Genomic DNA, 25,197 nt, shown 5'->3' with positions numbered 1-25,197 from the left:
CTTAACTTTCTGACAGCCACACTCTGCACTTCATCTGTGAAGAAGGCTGGGTCACGCGTCATATCTTTGGGGTACAACATATGCGCAGTAAAATCTCGCCCGCACTCCACGAAATTGAGCCAACCACAAGGCACGACCGCAGCTTCAGTTACACTGCGCATGTGTTATACCCCGTACCTCAAGAGAGACGTCCGCCCGAGTCCCAGGCTCCTTCAATAGGCCTTGATTTCTAGTGTGATAATAAACGGGAGCCAAACTCTACATGAAAATAATACACAATCGGCCTCATAACTTATTTCAAATGAACCGAACGATGCATACACGACCCAAACCGTGACTAGCGGACTGAACGGTTTGGATTCTTTACCCGAACCGTTCCATCCCTAGTATCTATTAATGTGGAGTTGACATTTTTATATTGTTATGTGTATTTCACATGCCCAGGGACAACAGATGGAAATTAGCATTTTGCTCTGTCTGGAGCAATACATTTATTTTACAATGTGCCTGTCTTAAATAAACCAAAAAATAAATAAATGTTGCTTTATCATTTGCATTTTGCACTACAAGCTATAAGAAAACTGAGGTTCAAAAACAATTTGAAAAAAGTCAAAATGGTGAAACTTGGAATCAGTTGTGTGCACATTTAAGCACATTTAAGAAGGAATGAATAAGGACTTTTGTACAGTCATAGTTAGTATAAATGCGTTGATACGTAAACCTGGAATCATGTATAGTATTGAACTGTAGGTTCAACGTTAATGTTTTTTTCCACTTGCCTGGTCGGGCAAGTGGATCAGAAACTTGCCCAAAGTCAATTTTTACTTGCCCCTGTACAAATTAGTTAAAATAGTGGTTATCAAATAAATAAGACTAAAGCCAATCGTCATGTTTTATCCGCCTTGCTCTCAAACTTACGGCAAACTGTGCAATACACAGTTAAAGTTTTGCCCACATCCTCAAACGCCACCCAACTAAACCCCTGTTTCCAGGATAATTGAAATGTTCGCTTGTGCTTCAGCTCATAAACGATATGAGAAAGAAGCAAAATCGCTCACTCTCATGAGCTACTTCCATTATCAGCTTTGGAAACAAACAATGTGTTAAATTCTTTTTTACTACTTGCCCAATCGGGCAAGTACGTTTTTAGATTTGCTGGCCCGATGTGGCATCTTACTTGCCCCAGGCAAGCGGGCAAGCCTTATTTTTGAGCCTTGTAAAAAAAGTTTGGTCATTTTTCTGTGACTAAATACAATGAAAATACTGTACAGTTGCGATTAAACTAAACATCCCAACCCTGGTTCAGCTGTAGCTTTTCTTTGCTCTATACCATCCAGGTTGGAGATTTATTGTTTGTGCATTTTCAGCCTCAACTGCAGAAATTGCATGTGACACATGGTACATGTTTTGGTGTGAAGATGCTGTCCTACTGCAGTATATCTGTGCATCTCTTATCAGGTGCAAATCCATTAACATTAGCAAATGCCTAAATATATTAGTCTACTATTGGCATTTGCCTGTACCAACCTTAAAGAGCATTATCAGTTTTGCTCTACCTGTTTTTCACCTGCATCTGTAGTAAAAAATCTTACAGAAACATGCATCAGTATTTGCCAGTGCAGGTGGGAAAATATTAGGGGTGGGAAAAAAAATCGATTCACCTATTTATTGTGATTTTTTTTTTTTTACGATTCTGAAATAGATTTTTGAATGCCAGAATCAATATATTTGAGTTAATTTGAGTGTATGCAGAGGTAGAAGGAGGTGACCGGTTTTATTGTTGTAGTCTGAGTAACGTGACGTCATATTTGATCTGTATCTGTCACTCAAAACAAACAGTAGCCGGCCGGCCGTAGCGAGCAGAAACCGGCGGAGGGTCTGCGTGGATACGACCTGCACCCTCACATATTAAATCCAACGTGGTAAACACTACACATCCAGTAAAGTATGGAAACACTTTGGGTTTCATACATTACCAGGAAATGCAGAGCTAGACATCAGGACTAAAGCTGCATGCTAACTCTGTCATGGACAGGAAACGTTATCGTATCGCAGTAACGTGCGGTCAAACTAGCCGTCACTCTCATCTCCGTGGTCAAATCAGCCGACACTACAACTGTAGAGCACCCATATACTGACATTTTGTTAAATGCATTCAAACAGCCCCTATGGAACTGACCATGGATGTATAAAGAGAACGGAGCTGACGGGAGAGCTAGAGATGACCTTTTTTCAGAAGTTAGAGGAAGTAGACACACGTGACTACATCCGGTTTTCAAAATAAGGTGTTAACAAAGGGAACTGTATATACAAAATACATATATGGAAATAAGATTGAGTGGATTATATTCACCAGAAGTATAAAACATTGAATGTCCCTTATGAATTAAAAAGAAAATACCACAATTTTGTGAAGGAAATGTATTTATTCTTTATATTTTTGGTTAGCTGGAAAAAATTTAAAAAAATAATTCCTGACAATTTGACTTCAGGATATCTCTGACTATATACGTGCTGAAAATCAAACAATTTTATTGTAATATTTTGATATTTTCTTAAATAAAAGTACCTAGAAGTGTATGATTCAACTTTTTCCCATGGTTTAGTGTTAAAAAGTTAACAAAAATTGCAATAAATTATAATATCAAATCACAATACTTAAAAATCGCAATACATATTGAATAGGCACCCAAGTATCGTGATAGTATCGAATCGGGAGACAGGTGTATCGTCCCAGCCCTAGAAAATATCGAACATTGGTATCAACTTCAATGCATCACTAATTCATATCACAGGTAGCAGTATGAACTGTGTGAGCCATTATTTCACATCCACTGTTATAAAAGCTAATCCTGTCTGAATGGTGCTTCAGGTGAAGTGTGGCAGAACAGCAGCGACGGAGACATCAAACGTTATGCAATGCTGAGGAAAAGGCAGGAGGGACTGTGATTGAGGTATAAAGAATGTGGAAAAAGCCAATGAAAACCAACTCTTTATGATCCATATGTGCTTTAGTGCAAGATAATCAATGGTCAAACGCAATTGACCACTGACCACCATTGGTATTTCCACCTCCAGCAGCGGAGCTCTAAAAGGAAATTGAACCACGTTTCTGCCACGCACCCACTGAGGCATAAGCCTTCTTACTCCAACTTCCTGTCTGATCAATGTGAGAGACAATGTCTCAACAGGTGCGACAGACAGGAGCCCAGCAGCAGCTTTCCTCCCCGCCGCTAGGCCCAATTAGCACCCGCGGCTAAGGAACAAAGAGGCGACATTTCATTTCAGCAGAGTGCCAGTTTAAGGCCTCTTCTCTCAACCTCAGCCTCTTTTCTTTCTGTCTCTTACTGCTGACATCTTTAAAGGATCATCCCTGGCTCCATCATATTCTATTAGATTGGGTCGATGCCTTGTGTTCGAAGTGGCAGGGGTGTTAAAAACATGGGGTGTTGATGAATTCATTGCATGTGACTGGACTTGCTTTCTTTGTGTGGAGGTTTTGGCTAATGAAACCCCCTGAAGGTCTGACAAAAGGCAAAGACATTTTTCAGGGTTCGGTTCGCGCTCCGGGTCCAGGCTGGATTTCCTGACCGAATTACACACAAGTGCTGCCATCCCGGACAACTTTTCAACTTATTTGGAAAGAAAAGATCCAAGGTATCCTAAAGTTAAAAAGCCTTTCATTGTGTGTGTTTTTAATACAGCGCATGATGTGTAAATGGCTTTCATCAGTGTAAGGATGGAGAGCCTTTCGCTTTCTCCTCGTTGCTGTGGGACCTTGTTTTCTGTACAGCTATATTTCACATCAGATGCTTTTCTTCAACATCTTATCAGCTTTTTTTATTTACAATTCTAGCATTTTAAAACATCCGTAGAATTTTCCTCAAATTAGGCCATCACACAAATATTTTGGAAGTGTGTTTCTTATGTTCAAGAGCTTTTGTTTTCAACAGTGTGAACTGACCAGTTTGCAAGAGACCACACATGTAGTGGTATGTAAGTTGGATTTACATTCAATAACATTGCAAATGTCCCCGCTGTGGGACTAATAAAGGAATATCTCGTCTTATGTTAACATGATTCAAATTGAAATGTGTTTCAGTTTATCACCATGAAACATGTCTGAAGTAGGGTGACCAGATCCTAACTAACTAACCAAATGTGGGACAAAGAGTATGTTTGTGTGGGACAATGAATCTATCCAGTTGTTAGGAGATGTTTTCACATCAATATAAAATAGATAATAGAGAGAGAATTGTGACACTAGCTCTAAGCAGCTTGCCAAGATTTGTTTTTATCAAAGCAAATATTCAAATAATCATAATCATTTGAATTGTGTGTTTTTATGCAAACAACCACTATAGATGACAATAACAAAGTACAGTACAGTACTGTGTACAGTAGGCTTCCCTCCCTGCCCCAAAAAATAGGGCTTTTTTTGACCTGCAATGCATGTTTTTATAGTTTGTCATGCTGGGGGATTCTCTGTTTTGTTAAGTTTTGTTCATGGAAACATTACTACCCAAAACAGTCAGTCCTGTACAATTCAAAAACTCCTGCATATAATGTAATGTTCTTAATAATATGCTGTTTGGAGTGAGTTTCAGTATAATAAATGAGAACCACTGCTATAGGCAGTGCTTTTCCAAATTGCCACTGCGCATGCGCAGTCCATAAAGCGTTGTCTATGGTGGAAAATCAGGATGAGACAGTCTTGTTGAAGTTCAAGCGTCTCTCTCCCTTCCTGTTGAATGTACTATCACATCAAACCAGATACATATAATATACAATGAACAGTTGTGCTGTGAACTCTTTTCACCGTCTATCGTTGACGGTGACGGTTATATCTATGTTGTGTCCTCAGCCTATCAGTGAAGCAGACAGAGAGCACCGTCCGGAGAGAGATGAAGCAACCAGGAAGTGATCCAGCAGTGTGATCGTTGCTCCTAGCAGCAGTGTGTGTAATGAAACTACTGGACACCACCCTGGGAAAAGCGACCGGTCTCTTAGCTGCAGTAGTTGTTGTCATTGCAGCGGTTCTGACTTATCTCGACGACCCTGATCCGGTTAAATACAGCAGGTAATGACCCGTCTCTGTTTAGCTGCTCTGACAGCTGGACTCTGGCACATGTATACAAGCGTTACATTAGGAGACGTACTTGTAACGTAACGTTAGCTAAATGTGGATATGAGTAACGTTAGTATTGATGTCAGCGTTAGCTACGATGGTCCCAGACCTGTGGACCTCCAGTAGAAACGTCAGAGATAATAAACAATGATATAATTTCTCCTCCCTGGGTCGTCTCTGGTAGTCAAACCAAACCCCGTTAAGAAACAGGTGACTTAAAGGTTCCCTTTGTTTTTTAGGAAACATACTCGCCTTGTAAAACAAAACTATGACTGGACTCCGAATCGTATGCATGTTTTCATAAATTCGTCATAAATTGCATCCACTACTTTACAGTTTTACATAGTTTATAACCTCGATTACTGCCGTCCACCGAGGTCGACGAGAGTCTAGATAATAGAGAGATAATTGTGATCTGTAACTTCCAGACACTAGCTCTGAGCAGCTTGCCAAGATTGATTTAAACAAAGCAAATATTTAAATAATCATTTGAATTGTGTGGTTTTATGCAAACAACCACTATAGATGACGATAATAAAGTACACTACAGTACTGTGTCTCCCTGCCCTGATAAAGAGGGCCTTTTGGACCTGTAGTGCATGACTTTATAGTTTGTCATGCTGGGGATTCTCTGTTTTGTTAATGGAAACATTACTACCCAAAACAGTCAGTCCTGTACAGTTCAAAAACTCCTGCATATAATGTAATTTTCTTAATAATATGATGTTTAGAGTGATTTTCAGTATAATAAATGCTGAAAAATAAGTGTGCAGTATGTTTTCTATAAATTAATGTAGTGATAAAATAGAGGTTACGTCTGACAGAATTTGTTTGGCCCCTGGCAACAATCTGGGTTTCTCATGTGGACCCCCCAGGAAAAATAATTGCCCACCCCCCCTGGTCATAATGGTGGTACTTGGAGGGTCAAATATTTTCTGAGGTGGTACATGGTCTCTGTCCTCTTAACACCAAACTAGCTTCCGTCTGAAGATAGCGTTTCTTGTCAATGGCAGTCATCTGACTACAAAATTAATTTCCTATTAATTGCCCAAATACGTATGTGAAAATATGTCTTATGCCAAGATAGTAAACACTATTTACACAGCATGTTTCACAGTTGCACACTTTGCCTGCATATAATACACCGTTGTTTGACTTTGGCATTACCTGCAGTCACTTTGTCTTTGCACACAGCATGGCTGAGGACATGAAGACTGTGGAGGAAAACTTCAGGCAGCAAAATAAAAGCTGTTTCATCCTCGGTGCCTCCGGGGAAACAGGCAAATTGTTGCTTCAGGAGCTGATGGGGCGCAACATCTTCTCCAAGATCACGCTCATCGGAAGGAGACAGCTCACCTTTGAGGACAAAGCATATGAAAACCTGGTTAGTGGGTAGTCAGTTGACTCCCATTACCTGAGATTCATCATGTTGAGAGTGACGGTTTGCTTCACACTGTGTTTTCTATGCCTCCAGGTACAAGAGGTGGTGGACTTTGAGAAGCTTGATGATTATGCTGCAGCCTTCCAGGGACATGATGTTGGCTACTGCTGCCTGGGAACAACCAAAGCGAAAGCAGGGACTGTAAGTTAAACTTTATAAATCCAACACAGGTTCTTTACTGGTGAATCAATTAAAATTTCACTGTTGTACTGTAGCACAACATTACCAAAATACACTATAGAGTATCTGTTAGGACTGATAAACTGGCTAGGCCAATACATCTGCCAATATTTGCTCATCGAAATACATTACATTGGTTTTGCCGTAGAAATCAGCCAGTAAGTAGCAAGAAATTGCAGGACAGAATGCTAAAGACATGTTTGAGTTAATTTAGAAACAGCAACACTATTACACAGTTTGTCCGTCCGAGGACTGGCAAGTATTGTCAACTGTAAAATGTCCTGCTGTGGACATAGCTTGGTCTCTTAAAAAAACAAATTCAAGAGATCCTTATCAAAAATGTTTATATATCTTATGTGTTTATGCTAAAAAAAAATCTCCCCCTGTTGTTGTATCAGAGCATTATTCAGGCCATTCTACTGTCCTGTTCCACCTGCTTCTTTAACATGTTATTCATTACTAACTGGGCCAAACTCACAAGCATAACCAACACTGCTGCCAGGATAATTGGTCTCTCCACACCCAACATCGCAGAGCTAAACAATAAGGCCATTGCAAAATCAGTTCTATATCTATGACATCACACACCCACTCAACCACCACCTCGCCCTACTGGCCTCCGAGCGCAGGTAGAGAGCACTGAGGTGCAGAAGGGCTCGCTTTGGGAATAGTAGGGATGCACGATGTGACTTTTTCAGTCCCGATGCGGACAGTGACACCTGGGCTTTGGGTATCGGCCGATACCGAGTACCGATCTGATACCAGTGTTTAATTAATGAGCTGTATGCCTCACTGTGTGGAAGTGACTGGGATCATTCTTTTATGTGTAAGGAGACACCAGGCTGGACTTAAACATTGCTCTCCTGACTTTGTAAAACACAATATAACAAATAAATACATAAATACAAATTAGTGAATTGTTATTTATTATTAAAATAATAAAATGTACACCAGCAACTTGGTAAAAAATTAACAGGAATTACAATTCAGGTGTAAACCTTTTTAATGCATATTGGTCAAAACTTAAAGAGGAATTAAAATTCCAGTTTATAAGGTATATAATATATACAAATAGAATTTAATTTAATAGATGATCCCCATCCAGCTGTTTGAGTCTGTATCGGCCCGATATCCAATCCGGTATCAGTATTGGTGCATCCCTAGGGAAAAGCCTAATCCCTGCAGCCAGGGTCTGAAATTAGCACCCGCCAAATGCGGGTAAATTGTTGGCAGTGGCGGGTGAAATCTTTATTCCCATCACTAGCGTTTTCCCTGCCTGCCCAAGTGGCAGGTGTCCTGATGATTTCACCCATCACTGCCAACAATATACCCCCATTTGGAGGGTGCTAATTTCAGACCCTGGGTATAATATATAGGGCTGTCAGTCGACTAAAATATTTGATCGCGATTAATCACACATTTTATATCTGTTCAAAATGTACCTTAAAGGGAGATTTGTCAAGTATTTAATACTCTTATCAACATGGGAGTGGACAAATATGCTGCTTTATGTAAATGTGTATATATATATTTATTATTGGAAATCAATTAACAACATAAAACAATGACAGATATTGTCCAGAAACCCTCACAGGTATTGCATTTAGTATGTCAAATATATGCTCAGATCATAACATGGCAAACTGCAGCCCAACAGGCAACAACAGCTGTCAGTGTGTCAGTGTGCTGACTTGACTATGACTTGCCCTAAACTGCATGTGATTATCATAAAGTGGGCATGTCTGTAAAGGGGAGACTCGTGGGTACCTATAGAACCCATTTATATTCACATATCTTGAGGTCAGAGGTCAAAGGACCCCTTTGAAAATGGCCATGCCGGTCTTACCTCGCCAAAATTGTCATAAGTTTGGAGCGTTATTTAACCTCCTTCGCGACAAGCTAGTATGACATGGTTGGTACGGATGGATTCTTTAGGTTTTATAGTTTCATATTGTACCAGTATCTTTACTCTAGATTTAAAACTGAGCCCGCCACAACCTAAGAATCACAAATTGCGTTAAAGAAATTAGTGGTGATAAAACAAATTTGCGTCAACGCATTATTATTTCGTTAACTTTGACAGCCCTAATAATATAATAATGACACATTATTTATTCACAACATTATATGAATGTTCATTTGATAGGAAAGCTGTGGCAGACGCCTCTCAATGTCAAAATGCTGTCAAAATAATGTTTTTCTGTTACTTCTCTCTTTCATTTCAGGAAGGATTCATCCGCGTCGATCATGACTACGTTCTAAAGTCAGCAGAGCTCGCCAAGACAGGAGGCTGCACACAGTTCCACCTGGAGTCCTCCAGAGGAGCCGACAAAAACAGCAACTTCCTCTACCTCAAAGTCAAGGTACTTTATTTCCATCCTCTACAGCGGGCCACATACTGAGGGTCTTCTTCTTTTTCTCAACTAAAGCTTCCCTGTGTGTCTCAGTAAGTGGACAGTCACTGAAAGGTCAACATGAAATGGATTTTCTTCTTCCAGGGACAAGTGGAAGCAGAGATTGAGGCGCTGGGTCTTGACAGATTTGCCATTTACAGACCAGGGTGAGTCATTTACTTTTTTTATGAGATCGACTTCCAAATTCACCATATGAGACAAGAAAAATTGTCCCCAAACTAAACAAAAATGCATAGATAAATGAATACATTCTGTACAACAGAAGTATTGTGTATAGTCAAACAGTTGAGAATCCTGTCAACTTGGCCAATATTTGCAGACATGCCTGAAAAAAATGCATCTTCTTTCAGCTGAGTAACTGAATAAGTTATGTATGTCATCATTATCTCAACCCGCTACAGGAAATGACACCAAAACATGCGGGGATGTGGGGATAGATGATGACATCCGATAGCTGCTGGTTGTTTATAATGCAAATGGACGCTGAGCAGAACAAAACCGAATCTGGGCCGGTGCTCATATTCCTCCATGTCATGCGTTCTTAGTTCAACACTAGAGAAGAAGAGCTTTACATTATGCTTTATTAATGTTTCAGGGACTGTGATCGAGGTTGTTTTGACTCCCTTGCTGCTGATTTGCCAGTTTGACAGGTTACCAAAACTCCATCCAGTAAACAAGGCACTTATGTGGCACCATGTGACTTATGTTTAAAGTCATGGATGGATAGTAATAGTGTGGATGTGGAATTTTAATGTGCCAAATTATAACAAAGTTACTGTGGTACAGACCATGACAAAGATTTGAAATGCACAGTTTCACATGATACAGACTAGAAGTGCACTCGGAGAGCGCAGACCTGAAAAAAGCAGGTTCCTCTGCCTCCTTTTAGTGCTTCTAATGGCATTTGAAAGATGCCACCCAAAGAAAAACAACCAATCAGAGACGAGGAGTCTCTAACGCAGCTGTCAATCAATGCTTGCAAAACTCACAAACTCAGATGAAACGGTCAAACTAGGCAGCGCTGATCAAATATGAATCAATATTCTGTTACTCTAATGCCTATTTCTCACTTAAAATGTTTTCAGAAACATCTTGTTGTTTAGCTGTAGAATGAGAAAGTTTACTCCGGTTGGTGGGCGGTGCTTGGTTTTGGCTCGACTGTTGTCAACATGGCTGCCGGGTTACAAACTTTCTCATTTTACAGCTAAACAGTGCACTATACAAGATGTTTCTGAAAACATCTGAGGAGAGAAATAGACATTACAGTAACAGAATATTGATTCATATTTGATCAGCGCTGCCTAGTTTGACCGTTTGATTCACGAGCAGTGATTGACAGCTGCATTAGAGACTCCTCGGCTCCGATCGGTTGTTTTTCTTCGGGCGAGGTTGAATTTTGCAAAATGCCATTAGGAGCACTAACAGCAGACAGAGGAACATGATTGTTTTCACAGCTTATCTGTCTCATGTACTTCTGGCAGGATATAATGACACTTTGAGCAAACATGATAAAAAAAAGTTATTTTTATAAAAGTTACCAACTGCACCTTTAAATAAGCTGATCCAATCTCTAAATCATCAATACCTTTGTGTTTTTCTCCAACAGGGTTTTGCTGGTAGAGAGGCAGGAGAGTCGGCCTGCTGAGTGGATGGCCAGGAAATTCTTCAATGCCTTTTCTGCTGTGTGTTCTACGTCCATGTCCATCCCAATCCAAGCGGTGGCTAAAGCGATGGTGTCAAACACTCTGCTTCAACCTGAGCAGAAGACGGAGATCCTTGAGAACAAAGACATCGCCACTCTGGGAAAGAGTGCAGGGAAATAAGAGAGAGAGAGAGCAAGAAATATACTGAGGTGAGAAAAAGATTACCCATTTACTCATTTAATTTCAAGCAAGGTTTCCTGGCATGGGACTGACCCATGTTGGCCTCCTTGACACTTATCTGATGACTATGTGGATGTCAAGCCATTTACATTAGACACAGGACTCTGGTGAGGCAGGGAATCACACAAATGGGTTGTCGTGTCTGCACGTTATTAATCCTGTTTTATGCAAGGAATATACATATATATATATTTTGTCTGTATCTTAAAATTGCAGTGGGTAGAAATGGAGCAAATATGATTTAAAAAAGTTATTTTTATAAAACGGCATCTTTATAATGGCATCTGCAAGATTTCATCTAAAAGGTTTCACAGACCGGAGGAAAACAACCAATCAGAGCTGAGCTAGAGTCTGCCGTCTCTGAGCAGCTGTCAATCACTCATGAACTCCGATCAAACGGTCAAACTAGGCAGCGCTGATCAAATACTGTATGAATCAATATTATCTTACTGTAATGCCTATTTCTCATCTCAAATGTTTTCAGAATCATCTTGTACTGTACTGTTTAGCTGTAAAATTAGAAAGTTTGTGACCCGGCAGCCAGGTTGAGATCAGGTTGAGGAAATACCAAGCACCGCCCACCAGCTGGAGCACAGCCAATAGGAACGCTCAACAGGAACGCGCTCTCTGAAATGACCTGTGATTGGCCAAAGTCTCCTGTCACGGGCTAGATTTTTTAAAGCCTGAAAACAGAGCTATGAGGAGGAGCAGAAGTCTAGGAAGTTTTCTCTCAGAACACTTGAATTGCAATATGCTGAAAGGTTATTATGGAATTTTTGCCCAATGATGCCAAAAACATTCTGCCTACTGAAGCTTTAATGTTAATGCACCATTCCTATAAACTTAAATGGCAGTTTGCACTCTAAGATTACACACAAACAGAACAAATAAGTATAATGAATAACCAATTTAGTTTCCATGACAACGCTCTTCTTAAAAGGGAAAATTTGCCTTTTAATTGAAGCAATAAATTCCCCAGCGTGTGCCACATTGACCGAGAAAGCTGAGCTCACCTGCTCTCGGAGTCGTGCTGGCAGTGCCTACATGTACCAGGATGCATTGCACGCTAGCTTCTGACGCCCAGGCTCCCCAGCGGCCATATCCTCCTGCGCGGCTAATGCAGCCACAGCCTCGGCCTCTCTCCGCTGTATTTCTTCGGCCGTGTACTCTGGCTCGAATAAAATCCTGTTGAATAACCGAATCAGCCAAAACACTGTAAAAAGTATCCTTGTCCATAACATCCTCTGCACTCATACTTTTGGATGACGTTTTCGCAGTTTACAATACAAGCAAAGAGAACAAGGCGCCTGAAATAGCAGCCTGTAGTCCTTCCGTGTCTCCAACTACGTCACTGTCACATCAAATGACGGCGCTGGATGCAGGAAGAACAACAGATTTTGCAGCTGCAAACTCAGCTTTCTGGGTCAATATAGCAGTAAGGGTGGGAAAAAAACGATTCACCTATGTATCGCGATTTTTTGTTACAATTTTGAAATATTTTTTTTAATGCCAGAATCTATGTATTTGCTTCATTTGACTCTATGCAGAGGTAGAAGGAAGGTACCGCTTTTATTGTTGTAGTCTGAGTAACGTGACTTCATATACGTTCAGTATCCGTCACTCAAAACAAACAGTAGCCGGCCGGCCGTGGCGAGCAGAAACCAGCAGAGGGTCGGCGAGGACACGACCTGCACCCTCACATATTCAATCCAAAGTGGTAAACACTACACATCCAGTAAAGGATGGAAACACTTTTGGTTTCACACATTGCAGGAAAAGCAGAGCTAAACATCACGGCTAAAGCTGCATGCTAACTCTGTCATGGACAGGAAACGTTATCGTATTGCAGTAACGTTGCGGTCAAGCCGGCCGTCACTCTCATCTCCGTGGTCAAATGGGCCGACGCTACAACTGTAGAGCACCCATATACTGACATTTATGTTAAATGCATTCAAACGGCCCCGATGGAGCTGACCATGGATGTACAAAGAGAACAGAGCTGACGGGAGAGCTAGAGATGACCTTGGAGAAGTTAAAGGGAAGTAGACACGTGTGACTACGTCCAGTTTTCAAAATAAGGGGTTAACAAAGGGAACTGTATATAAAAAATACATATATGGAAATAAGATTGATTGGATTTTATTCACCAGAAGTATAAAACATTACATGTCCCCTATAAATTAAAAAGAAAATACCATTAATTTGTGAGGGAAATGTCTTTATTCTTTGATTTTTGGGTTGCTGGAAAAAAAGAGTGAGAAATAATGCCTGGCAATGACTGATATATTTGACATCAGGACATCTCTGACTACATACATACTGAAAATTAAACATTTTTACTGTATTTATTTAGATATTTTCCCAAGTAAAAGCCCCTAGAAGTGTATGATTCCACTTTTTCCAATGGTCTAGTGTTAAACAAGTTAACCAAAAACGCAATAAATCGTAATATTGAAACGCAATACGTGTATAATCGCAATACTAAAAAATCCCAATACATATCGAATCGGCACCCAAGTATCGTGATAGTATCGAATCTGGAGGTGTATGTATTCGGTCAACTACATTTACCAACAAACACTGACTGGACATCCACGTAAAAGGTGGTGAATTTTCCCGTTAAGATTGGGGCTCAGATTAAAGGAGTTTTAAAATCCTGACCAATTTTGCTATAGAGTCACATTAAAAATGTTCCACTAAGATGATCACTACTTTATATAAGCACAACAAAAGGCTTTTAGTTTTCATATCAAGCTAACAATTCAGTTCAAAGTTCACTTGTGACTGTCTGTGTGACCTGTGTCTCCAAACTTGATTTTATTTCCTCTTTTCAGGTAATTCCAGCAGCTGTACAGAGACGACTACATACTGCAAACACTATTCACATCATCATCATCAACATCATCATCATCATGCCAAAGTACTGACTGTGGTGGGTTCTGCTAGATTCTTTATGGAGAAAACAACCTAAAATATCCAGATCCATAAAATACTTAATCATTTAATTGTATCTGGGTTTAATATCTGTGGTCTTTCATGATATTGTAATATTTTCATCAGGGAACTATTGTCTTGCTTTTTGATGTGCATCATCTGTTCTCTGAGACAACGCACTGCCTTAAAATAAATGCTTGAGTTTTTATTAAATTATATTAATTATTTAACTGTGTGTGTGTTTGATTTAGGAAAATGTTTCCATAATGGCTGTATCAATATTAATAATATCTGGTGTCTACATCTGTGCGGCATATATTGCATGCATATACAAAATATCTATGCTATGCTATAGTACAGGTAATATATAGTATTTGTTCATTTTAGATTTAACGGTATCTGTAACATGCAGATACAACGCTGAGTCGCCGACCATTGAAGATATGAAGTGTTTTTATAGTGATACCAGGAATGGAACAATTTTGAATAAACTTTGTCGATAGTGAATTTTGTCTACATTTCCAATGTTTCTAAAGCTGAATGACGGTCCCACAAGTTAAGTTACCAATTCAAAGTCTTAACTGCTAAACAGCCAGTTTGATTTTGATTATGGCACATATGAACCTATGATCGGATTTATTTTTTGATTAATATGTTTTCTTCTTTTTCTTTTTTTTAAAAGTCACAAATCATCTTGGAACCAAGTTAAATTATGCTTATGCTGGCAATGTCAAATATCCAGAATATTATATAAACCTTTAAAACACGTGCGAATACCAGCATGTGTTTGTTCATGTATATTAAGATGTTAAATGAAGGTAGACTGACCAGAATAAGAATGAGTCATTTTTCAATTTTCTTCTTTATTTTTATCTTCCTATTTTTGTTGTATTGATGTATATTATTGCTCTAAATGTGGAGCACTTCAAATTGCCTTTGAGTGTTTGAGGTATGATATTCAAATAAACTTGCCTTTTCTCTCCATGATCTAGCAGCACCCTCTTGTGACTGAATATGGTTACACATTCAAAAGATTTATATGATATGGTTTTCTTCTCATCCAGAAATCTGTGATTAATGTATTTTATTTTATGTTTTTTTTATTCCCCCCACACAATAGTCGAAGCTGTCAACATGCCACCTCACAGCAGGTGACCTGCTATACGTAGTGGTGGCTTTTTTCTGTAGGATCTCAAACAGGTTTTCCTTGAGACTAGGGAATAGAATTTCATAATAATATCCATACATTTATGCTGCTAAAAATAGTAATTTGTGTTGATAAACCTGCTGGTGCTTTGTTTGATTCAAATTCTGAATGAATGGGGGGAAAAACAGTGGTGACGTGACATGAAAACATGCTTTCCGGGGTGATATTTTACACGTGAAACAGTTGATGCTCAACTCTGATAGACATTTTGACGTTCACAGTAGGAAAAACAGGTGTAAATAATAAAATGAATGATGGCTTTCTGCCAGCAAGCATCATCATCATAAAAAAAAAAGGCATGGTAGACAAAGATGTTCAAAGAGAAATAGGAGTAAAACATTAAGTTATGGATAAAGTGTTCTGCAAGAAGTCAATTAGCGGTATCATTAATACTCTTATAGAAAGTCCCATTTCTCTCTTTACATTGGTAAAGGACGGTCCAGTGTATCTTCTGTTAAAAAGAGATAAGAAAGGAAAAGCACCTTTCCTTAGCATTTAGAGGATTCAAACAGCTCTTATCATGGCTGCTCCTGAGATACTTCCGGGTCATTTCACTCCGTTAGGAACCTTCCTAAGCTAGAAAGACTTTTCGACCGAAGCCCCATGTCCCATTTGTATGCATACTGCATGCAACAGTCCGTACTGTGTAAAGGGCAGCTGCAGTATGTACTGAAAGTAAAAAGAAAGAGTATGTGATTTGGAAAATAGCCACAGCTTTCTCTTCTTCCAGCAGCTCTGGGCGTTGCCATCCTGGCCATGCAGCAATTAGTCCAAAATGAGGAACAGCTGAACTGATGGGCCCTCACTGCTCAGAGTTTAGAAATAGGTGTGTGGGGCTGTGCTACCAGTGAACAGGTTAGTCGTAGCAGAGAGTCACTGTTGGGTTGGGTCTGCTGAAAGAAAACTTAACAATGAGCTCTACAGACTGCTTGAGGTAAATTGTCCTGTTCAATGTCACCTTTGATTGCAGCTATTTGAAAACTTACTTTAATCTAAATACATGGGAAGTGTATGATCTTAATCTGGTTCCCTCTTTACTCTGCAGGCTGTTTGTGCTTCTCTTTTGGCTGATGGTTGCTGGTGATGTAAATTGTGAGAATACCCAGAAAGGTATTGCATGATATGTAGGGGTGTGAGAAAATATCGATATGCATGAGTATCGCGATATTATGTCTTGTAATACTGTATAGGTTCTCCAAAACACTGTATTGATTTTTGATTTACCTCTTAAAAATCCGACAACCCGCCAGCGGACCCGGTCGCTATTCTGTCTTTCGGAGGTTGTAGCAGGCTCAGTTTTAAAGGTCCCATATTATAAAAAATTAAACGCTCTATCCACAGGGAAATGCACACAGCCCGTATTCAGAAACTCTTCATTTGAAACAAGCTGTCATGATTATTGTCCATTTGTGATGTCACAAATATACAATATTTAGACCATCATTCAATCTAAATGTGTTTCAGATTATTCCTGGTTTCAGTGTATGTGAATAACATCTACTGACAGGAAGTACACATGGACCAAATCTGTTGCCTAGCAACATAATTCTGTTGCAATTATATCGCAATTACGTCAAAATGTGCTAAAACGGAGCGTTTAAGACAAAGGTTAAATACAGGCATGTTCAGGCCAACAGTATGAGGAAAACAAAGTGTTTTTTGAACATTACAGCATGTAAACATGTTCTAGTAGAAATACAAAATAAAAGTATGAACCTGAAAATGAGCATGATATGGGAACTTTAAAGCTAGTGAAGTGAAGATAATGCTCCAAAATTATGCAAAATTTTGGTGAGGAAAAACTGGCATGGTCATTTTCAAAGGGATCCCTTGACCTCTGACCTTAAGATATGTGAATGAAAATGGGTTCTGTGGGTACCCACGAGTCTCCTTTATAGACATGCTCGCTTTATGATAATCACATGCAGTTTTTTGCATGCAGTATAAATGTGTTATTTTCACCTTTTTATAAAATGGTGTATTTGAATATTTCTGCATACTGGGGTCCCTAAACAGTCTTGGAACTACATAAATATGACTGGAGAGCTGAGACTCTTGTGGATTCAATGAGCCCAATTGTACTCATGTGTTAGTCCCCAACTTTAGTTAGTAGCCATTTCACATAGTGACTTTTATTACTCAGATTTTAAACATATGCTGGTGTCTTTATACTATGACAGTTTTCCTAAAATTAGATTTGAAAAAAATCTATCACCTTGCTTACAGTATATCGCAATATATTGAATCAATACCCCTGCAATTTTACTTTTAATACACTTTATATAGAACAATATGTACAGTGTCTGTCTGTGTGTTTTATTTCAATAGGTTATGTACGACACGTCCAGGCCGCGATGGCAGTCCACAATGACAACAGAGAATATAAAAGATGGAGTGGACCACCTGCTTCCAGAAACCCTAGAGCTTGTTACAAGACATCAAGTGTGGACGGAGGGAAAAGTGGCAACATTTACCCTGCTCAAGAGGATCCCACCACGGACTCTAAATCATCCCAAATCCAAAACCATTATTCGTATCCTGTAATTCCTGAAACACAAAATAGCAATGTTCCAAAAAGCCATTTAAAATCTGGCTATGCGTCGGCCTCAGTTGCTCAAGGACGACGTAATGTGGTGTACGACCGCAAGAAGATTCATCAAGCGAACTCTGATTCTGTTCGGCCCCGTATCCATCGAGCCAGAACTAAGTCAACAGGAAGTTTTCCACCTGTTCAGGTAGACAAAGCTCCAGTAGGCTTTGAACCTAACAACAGAAGGGCCGCCATCTATATACACAGCAGTAAATCAAGTCCAAATATTCCAGCCACCAGTCTGAAGTCTCAAAAGATTCACGTTCTCCCCAGAAGCTTTAATCGCGGCAGAACAACCTCGTTGCAAAATGTTTTCAAACCCAGCGACAAGAAGAAGGACTCCATTTGGAAGGGACGTCCTCCTGGAAAAGTTGACACACCGATGTCTTCTCCAATATGGAGTCCCAGGGTCTACAGCGGTGATGGGACGTCTGAAGCAAAAGGATACGCTCACGTCCGCCACCTCAAGCCTGGCTTTGACAAAACACTGCTCCAAGCTGCTGCAGGTGGACAGCAGTTTTTGGAAACAGGTTTTCCAAAACTGAATCAGGCCAGTTATAGCCATGATGTTGGTGTTTCAGCAACAAGTGAAAGGCAGCTAAACCTCAATTACAATTCCAGAGGTTCAAGCCAGCTCAGCAGCTGGCATCCTCCGCCACCAGGCAGAATACAAACTCCTGTCCAAGGCAAATTCAAACCTTTCCAAACACGTCCTACGAATGGTGCGTTCCCTGCTCATACCCATTCAGACAGTGAAATGGGTCAGACTCAGACATTTGCAGGGACAACCCTTCCCCCTGGTTTGAACTCCACCACAGGTGTAACTTCACCAGTCACTGGAGACTGGAGCACTGAGTCTGCTTCGCCCACGCAGACAGCGGGCCGAGATGCAGAGCTCGTACCTCAAGCATCAAACGGCGAGGGCCAGTCTGTAAGCTCAGCAGAAGTTGGATCTTCCCCGGAGCAAGAAAACAAACCATTTACAGTTTCTCCTCCGAAGCTACAACCGGAAGAGAAAGAGAGAAACATCACCGGGTTGTCTCAAGTCTTCAAGAAAATTGATTAGTCTGGAGTTTAAACTGACCTGCCAGATGCTGCTTGGTGGCAACACCAGCAAGAGGGTAAGCCTTTACGGTTAAACATAGGGCTGCACGGTTAAGGCCAAAATGATAATCACGATTATTTTTTTTTATCAATATTGAGATCACGATTATTCATTGATTTTTAGGGACAAATTCTTTTTACTGCAATTTTACATTTAAAGGTCCCATATTGTAAAAAGTTACATTTTCAGGTCTTGCACATTATAAAGCAGGTTTAAGTGCTATATAAATACTGTTAAACTATCAAAACGCTCAAAAAACGGAGAAATACACACAGCCTGTATTCAGAAACTGCGCGTTTGAAACAAGCCGTAAGGATCTCTGTCCATTTGTGATGTCACAAATATACAATATTTGGACCATTACACGGTTTTATAAGTAAACATTCTAAATGTGTCCCAGTCTATGTGTATGTTAATGACATCAGCTGACAGGAAGTACACATGGACCCAAACTGTTGCCTAGCAACGCAATTCCGTTGCAATTCCATTGAAATGCACTAAAATGGAGTATTTCAGACAGAGGGTAAATACAGGTTTATTTAGACAGACAGTATGAGGAAAATAATGTGTTGTTTGAACATTACAGCATGTAAACATGTTCTATGAGAGACACAAAATACAAGTATGAACCTGAAAATGAGCACAATATGGGACCTTTAAATAAATGCTTTCACGTCCATGTTGTGCTAAACATTCCTGCTAATGTACAAATATTTGCATCAAAATGAGATTGGTCCTTATTCACAGTGCATCTCCTAGAAGCAAAATAAAATTGTACCAATGTTTCACCCAAAATTAAATCAATAGAGCACTGTTTTCACTTTCTAGTTGTGCTACGTTCCTGGTAATTAACAAATCTTTGCATCGAAATTTGACTTAAAATTAGGTTCTTCTTCATCTGAATTCAGTGCAATTTTATTATTATTCGTCTAGTAATACAGTATATTACTCTTCTATTCTGGACTGCAGCCGCAACGTTCAGGAAAGTTTTTCACAGTCTGTGGCATGACAGCTCCCCAGAAGCGAAGCCAAAACATCTCGATCACCCCCTGGTGGCTGGCTATTAGTTTAGAAAGCGTTTGATTTGAGATGCAGCAGAGTATTCTATGAGTGGTCAATATCGCAGTCAATTGTGTTCATTTAATTGTGAGAAGCCAAAATCGTGATCGCGATTAATATTCGATTAATTGTGCAGCCCTAGTTAAACAACATTTTTTTAACAACTTATCTGTTTTTATATCTATCTATTTGTGAATACCAAAGCTGTCAAGGTCAAAGTGATGAAATAACTTAACTCACATTTTCCCTCTCCAGATGGCGGATGGTAGTGACGGGGTAGGACCATATAGCCTAAGTGTAGGCTGTACTTCTACCTACTCCTTTTTGGAAATGTAATATCTATTTATGTTGATTATTTTATTGACAGTTTGCTTTACTGTATGTTCACTGTTCATTTTCTTTGTTATTCTTGTTTAGTTTTTTACTTAGGCATTTGTTATATGTTCAAAATAAATAATTAAAAATAAGGTCAAACAAAATGGTTGTCACTGTCCACTCATATTTATCAACATGAATCCCAATTACTGTATAAAAATAATATGCAAGATAAGCATACTGTTTGTTTTCATGAACGGCAGAATGGTGCGTGCTTTAAATGCTGCTGCCACAAGGAATTGTGGGACAGCATTATCTCCTTTCCTTTCCTAAAGGACGGTCCAGTGTATCCTCTGCTAAAGGAGATAATAAAGGAAGCATTGAAGCACCTTTCCTTAGCACTTAGAGGATTCAACCTGCTCTTATCATGGCTGGAACTTAGATATTTCCTGGTCATTTCACTCTATTGGGAACCTTCCTGAGAGAAAAAGACTATTCGACTGCAGCCCAAGTTAACCTACTGTTATCTACTGCATAAAAAAAATTGCAACAGGAACTACAAAAAGGCCCATTTATGTTTTCATCATAGTTTCATGTTGTCAAGTTTAAAAACGCCTATACGATAGAACTAGCCACAGGTTTGTGCCTTTCATGTGGTGTTAACTTAATCGTTTTGACATTTGAGACACAGCATTCACACCGCCAACCAGCTATTAGTTAAACAAAGCATCTATTTTTACTTACATTCATGCATTTGCATTAGCACAAGTAGGACAATGAAATAAAGTGCTACAGGAATGAATCCTAAAACCCAGAAATGAGTTAGCATTTTAGCACTTCTGGTTCCCTCGTCAGGAAGTCAGTGGGTTTTTAGTTAGATGCCTGAAATAAGGTCTGTGGTTAACACAAGCTGAAGAGATTTTAACGTTTTGTTGTATGGTATAAAATACATAAATAAATATCCCATTCGTAATAAAATATAAATATATATAAAATTAATAGATAAACAAATAAAAACATACAAATAAACATAAATAAATGAAACAAAATTAATACACACGAAATACTAAGTGAAATGAATGATAATTTGAAAGAAAAACAACCGCCTACAAAATGTAGTATAGAGAAAAATGTTATTTGAATTGTGTAAATACTTAGTCAAACTTAATATTAAATAATACATTTCCAAATCCTTGAGTTGAGTTTTTTTTTCTTCTAATTTCTGCAGGTTGTTTTTATGCCTATGCATTATAGGTAATTCAATAATTATCCATAATGCAGTGTGTGGTAAGCAATGGAATGCAGGTTCAGGTTTAATGTGTTTCCTCAAGGTTTGATGTGTTGGCTTCTAATAGGCCCTCTGCCTGTTACGGTTGCATGTGTTCCCTGTATAGTGATATTAAAACATTCTAATGGTTTAACATTTTAACTTTGCAATTCACAACAGATTCATGCATTTTTAGCTGTGCATTTAATTATTCTTTCTTTGCATAACAGATAGGCTATGATCTTAAAGGCTGTTCAATATCTTTTAATATGCCTAAAGGCTTCAAAACTATTATTGCTTGTTTGATGTTGTTTGATTTTCCATGTAACATCCACATCTACAAGCCTAGATTTTGTAACAGCAATAACATTGTAAATGGTAAAAATGACCGAACATGGGATTGCACATTTAGCCTTGAGTGTTTCCTACATTAATTAAGGTGATTTAAGGCGGCATCAGATGGCATCTGTTCCACATTAGGAAATTAAGATTTGTTTGAGACAACTTGGCACTAAGAGTACTAATAATATGTCTACCATTTCTTTTATGAGTGTGATATCTGCATTTTCTTTCTTTTTGGGGGGGGGGGGGGGGGGGTTTGATTAAGACACATCCTGGGGATTTAAGAGGGGTACTGGGTGTGAATTTAATGTATTGGCTTCATATCGCAATATATTCCAGAAGTCCGAAATGCAAAAAATGCCCCACATTAGGCTAATTCACCCCTACAGTGTATTTTTTTCTTTATCAAACTATTCCTTTCCCACTTGCTCATCCCACCTTCCAGACACAGCGAACTGTCCTATTATTAGTCTATTATTAAAAACAATAAATACATGTGTGTAGTGGAACATCTGCACTGTTTAACAGGCGATAATAAAACCTGTTGATCTGTATTTGTGTGGAGGTGTTATTAGTATTATTATTATACTTTTTCAACTTCTTCAACTTTGGCGTCATCTGGTGTTGAAGTGGTGGAAGTGCATCCTGGCCCCGCCCCTTCTTGACGTCACCTGACGTCACCAGGAAGTCCAGTGAGAACCAACCGAGACGACATCATGGCAGCATACACAGACCCACGTGAGTTTGGTAAATAGCACATTTAAACACCCAAATCGCCTCCTGTAAATATGTGAGCACTTATTTCTGCTAGCGATACTTTCTATGACGTGTATAGTTAATGAAGTGTGTGTTTAGTTGCGTCACACGGTGCGTCAGCAGCCTGTCGCCCAGCAGCTGTAACCGTGGTGATGATAACTCCTATCTGAGCACAGTGATGAGCTGAAGCTGCAGCTACACTAACACAGTAACGGTGCACATTCAGCTGTAATGAGGGTTTATTTTGACAGGCGGTGATGATGACGAGATGCCCGAGCTCTCAGACTGTGATGATGATGATGACGTTGTTGGTGATGAAGAGCAGTGGCTGTGGCTGGAGGAGGAGGAGGAGAGTCAGATAGTTAATGTTACCTGTCTGTTCTGTGACAGGTGAGATCACTTTACACTTTCACCTTTTGGTCAGACTCAGTTATCTTCACTTTCACTAGTTGTTTTTATTGAAAAGCTCAAAATCAGTCCACGGAAGATCATTGTGGTTGCACATCTTATTAGTTTACTGTTTCCTCCCTGCTAGAGGACTAGAATATATACATTATATATAGATACAATAACTGGAAATCCAAACTGGGATGTGTGGATGTGTGTGTGTGTGTGTTGGGTTATTGTGCTTTTTCTTTCTTTGTCATTCTTAAAATCCCTTGGTGTTGTGTACTTCTCCACTATTGATTGTGGTGCCCTTTCTGTTTTACACATGCATCAATAAAAATGTTGAAATTAAACAGATTTTCCTACCTGTTGTACCTTTGTGTTCCAGGTTGCTGAGCTCTGTGCCTGCCACCCTGCAGCACTGCATGGCGGAGCACCAGATCAACCTCGTAGACGTGATAAGAAAACACAGTAAGTAGACGCGGATAGATTTGTTAAAGTCTGAAAACAGAGCCATGAGGAGGAGCAGAAGTCTAGTTATCTCTCAGAACATTTGAATTACAATATGCTGAAAGGTTATTATGGGATTTCTGCCCAATGATGCCAAAAACGTGTTGCCTACTGAAGCTTTAACAGATTATTCAGTTCTGTGTGGAAAAAGCTCACTTTTTTTTCTTCCTTCCCTCCTAGATTTAGACGACTACGGCTACATAAAGATGATCAACTTCATACGGTCAACGGTAAGAACTGAGATGTGATTTAATGTTCACACTATATTGTTACATTTATGTATTTTTGAATTTCTCTGATGTTTACAATTTTCGTTCCTACCTCGTGTTCATGGGGATTAATATCGCATCCATCAGCTGAAAGATAGTCAAGTAAATGCAGCACAACTTAAAGTGCAATATGATTGATGTATTTTTTTGTGAACCAATCTGTGTTTATTTATAGAAATGTGATGCATCCTGTCTGACGGCGCTGCCAGACGCTGCCTTACCCTGGGAGAGTGAAGACTTCCTGCGACCCGTCCTGCAGGACGACCCCCTGCTGCAGACAGGTACAAAGTTTTTGGTCTCTCACTGACTCACACGCTCACATTTAGCAGGCTGGTAATTGTTGGTACTTGTTTGCCGTTTGTCCCGGGTCTCGGCTCTGGTCCAGAGGAAAAAGGTGTAAAGGTTTCAGTGCGCTTCAAAATGAACTAGTCTGTTTCATCCAAACAATAGAAAGGCAGAAGTGTTAATATTTGTGCTCCAGGGATGGTGTATTTTTATGATACCGACATGTTTTGTTCAGCAAGATAATCTCCACAAATGAACACCACTTTTATTATTTTTGACGAGTAATTGCAATCGGCAGAAGTAAAAAGCTAACGTCAGGCTATAGACGAACTACACCACGGTCACATGAACTCGAGTATACAAAATGAGGCTGTAAAGGAGGACGAGTCGGCGTGATGACCTTTAGTAGTCTCATTTAACCACTTGTTAGCAACCTCCTTTTTTAAGACACATAAAGGCTTCAAAATTCACGAGTGGGATATTTACTGACGTATTTTATACCGTAGAACAAAACGTTCAAATCTCTTCAGCTTGTGTTAACCACAGACCTTATTTCAGGCATCTAACTAAAAACCCATTAAATTCCAGACGAGGGACAAGAAGTGCTAAAATGCTAACTCATTTCCGGGTTTTAGGAATCATTCCTGCAGCACTCTATCCACCTTATTCCTAGCCCCGATGATGCCTTGCATGAAGTATGGTTGCAACTTCCGGCACGTTGTGCTATTAAACCGGATAGTGTGATCATAGCTCTGCCTTCTACTATGGAGGGATGGAGGACGACCTGAAGAAGTGGCCTCAGATAACCTACACTAGCACATTTAGCTATGTTATTGACTCCGTTGCTACAGACGGTGAAGCGATGAACAATGTGAAAAGCTCTGAGGCAGATCAGGACCACAGTAAAAAGGTTTAGTTTTTTTCTACACACAGATAACCGTACTTAAACTACCTTTAGTCTAATGTTTCCCTGCACCATGAACTGTCTTACATTTTAAACTGTACAGAAAATAGTGAAAGTAACTGGCTGTCATTAAAAACACGCTACGATGCTGAGTCCTCCCTACACATGAAATCATATCTGATGTTGTCCTGCTCTCCCGCTCTCTCTCTTAAATGACCTGT

General features: G+C 39.5%; 3 protein-coding genes across 7 annotated transcripts in view; all 3 read left to right on the top strand.

Annotated features, from left to right (window-relative positions):
* The first annotated feature begins 4,680 nt into the window (after window positions 1–4,680).
* htatip2 (HIV-1 Tat interactive protein 2) lies at window positions 4,681–14,487 on the top strand. 2 transcript variants are annotated; one of them, XM_037758080.1, is made up of 8 exons: window positions 4,681–4,753; window positions 4,865–5,080; window positions 6,323–6,512; window positions 6,603–6,710; window positions 8,975–9,112; window positions 9,248–9,309; window positions 10,770–11,015; window positions 13,881–14,487. In XM_037758080.1, exons 2-7 carry the CDS (start codon window positions 4,965–4,967, stop codon window positions 10,984–10,986), a joined length of 831 nt encoding a protein of 276 aa, XP_037614008.1. In that variant the 5' UTR covers window positions 4,681–4,753; window positions 4,865–4,964; the 3' UTR covers window positions 10,987–11,015; window positions 13,881–14,487. The 2 variants fall into 2 exon arrangements, with proteins under 2 accessions (XP_037614008.1, XP_037614000.1); XM_037758072.1 differs by having other exon boundaries at window positions 4,751–5,080.
* Window positions 14,488–15,970: 1,483 nt separating this feature from the next.
* On the top strand, window positions 15,971–18,902 carry LOC119499993. 2 transcript variants are annotated; one of them, XM_037789334.1, is made up of 3 exons: window positions 15,971–16,121; window positions 16,233–16,279; window positions 17,516–18,864. In XM_037789334.1, exons 1-3 carry the CDS (start codon window positions 16,099–16,101, stop codon window positions 18,841–18,843), a joined length of 1,398 nt encoding a protein of 465 aa, XP_037645262.1. In that variant the 5' UTR covers window positions 15,971–16,098; the 3' UTR covers window positions 18,844–18,864. The 2 variants fall into 2 exon arrangements, with proteins under 2 accessions (XP_037645262.1, XP_037645252.1); XM_037789324.1 differs by having other exon boundaries at window positions 15,973–16,121; window positions 16,233–16,297; window positions 17,516–18,902.
* Window positions 18,903–22,495: 3,593 nt separating this feature from the next.
* The window catches only part of prmt3 (protein arginine methyltransferase 3), an 86,628-nt gene continuing 83,926 nt past the window's right edge, over window positions 22,496–25,197 (top strand). Inside the window, exons 1-5 of one of the 3 annotated variants that reach the window (XM_037752195.1) lie at window positions 22,496–22,603; window positions 22,873–23,011; window positions 23,397–23,479; window positions 23,699–23,748; window positions 23,963–24,068. In XM_037752195.1, the coding sequence (XP_037608123.1) occupies window positions 22,582–22,603; window positions 22,873–23,011; window positions 23,397–23,479; window positions 23,699–23,748; window positions 23,963–24,068 (400 nt within the window). In that variant the 5' untranslated portion in view covers window positions 22,496–22,581. Of the gene's footprint in view, window positions 22,613–22,633; window positions 22,656–22,872; window positions 23,012–23,396; window positions 23,480–23,698; window positions 23,749–23,962; window positions 24,069–25,197 lie in introns of those variants that run through there. The other 2 variants (XM_037752184.1, XM_037752204.1) reach the window with 2 other exon arrangements.

Source organism: Sebastes umbrosus, chromosome 2, assembly GCF_015220745.1.
Source record: "Sebastes umbrosus isolate fSebUmb1 chromosome 2, fSebUmb1.pri, whole genome shotgun sequence".
Taxonomy (NCBI): Eukaryota; Metazoa; Chordata; class Actinopteri; order Perciformes; family Sebastidae; genus Sebastes; species Sebastes umbrosus.
The sequence above is the reverse complement of the archived record's forward strand: the minus strand, read 5'-3'. Positions and strand labels throughout refer to the sequence as shown.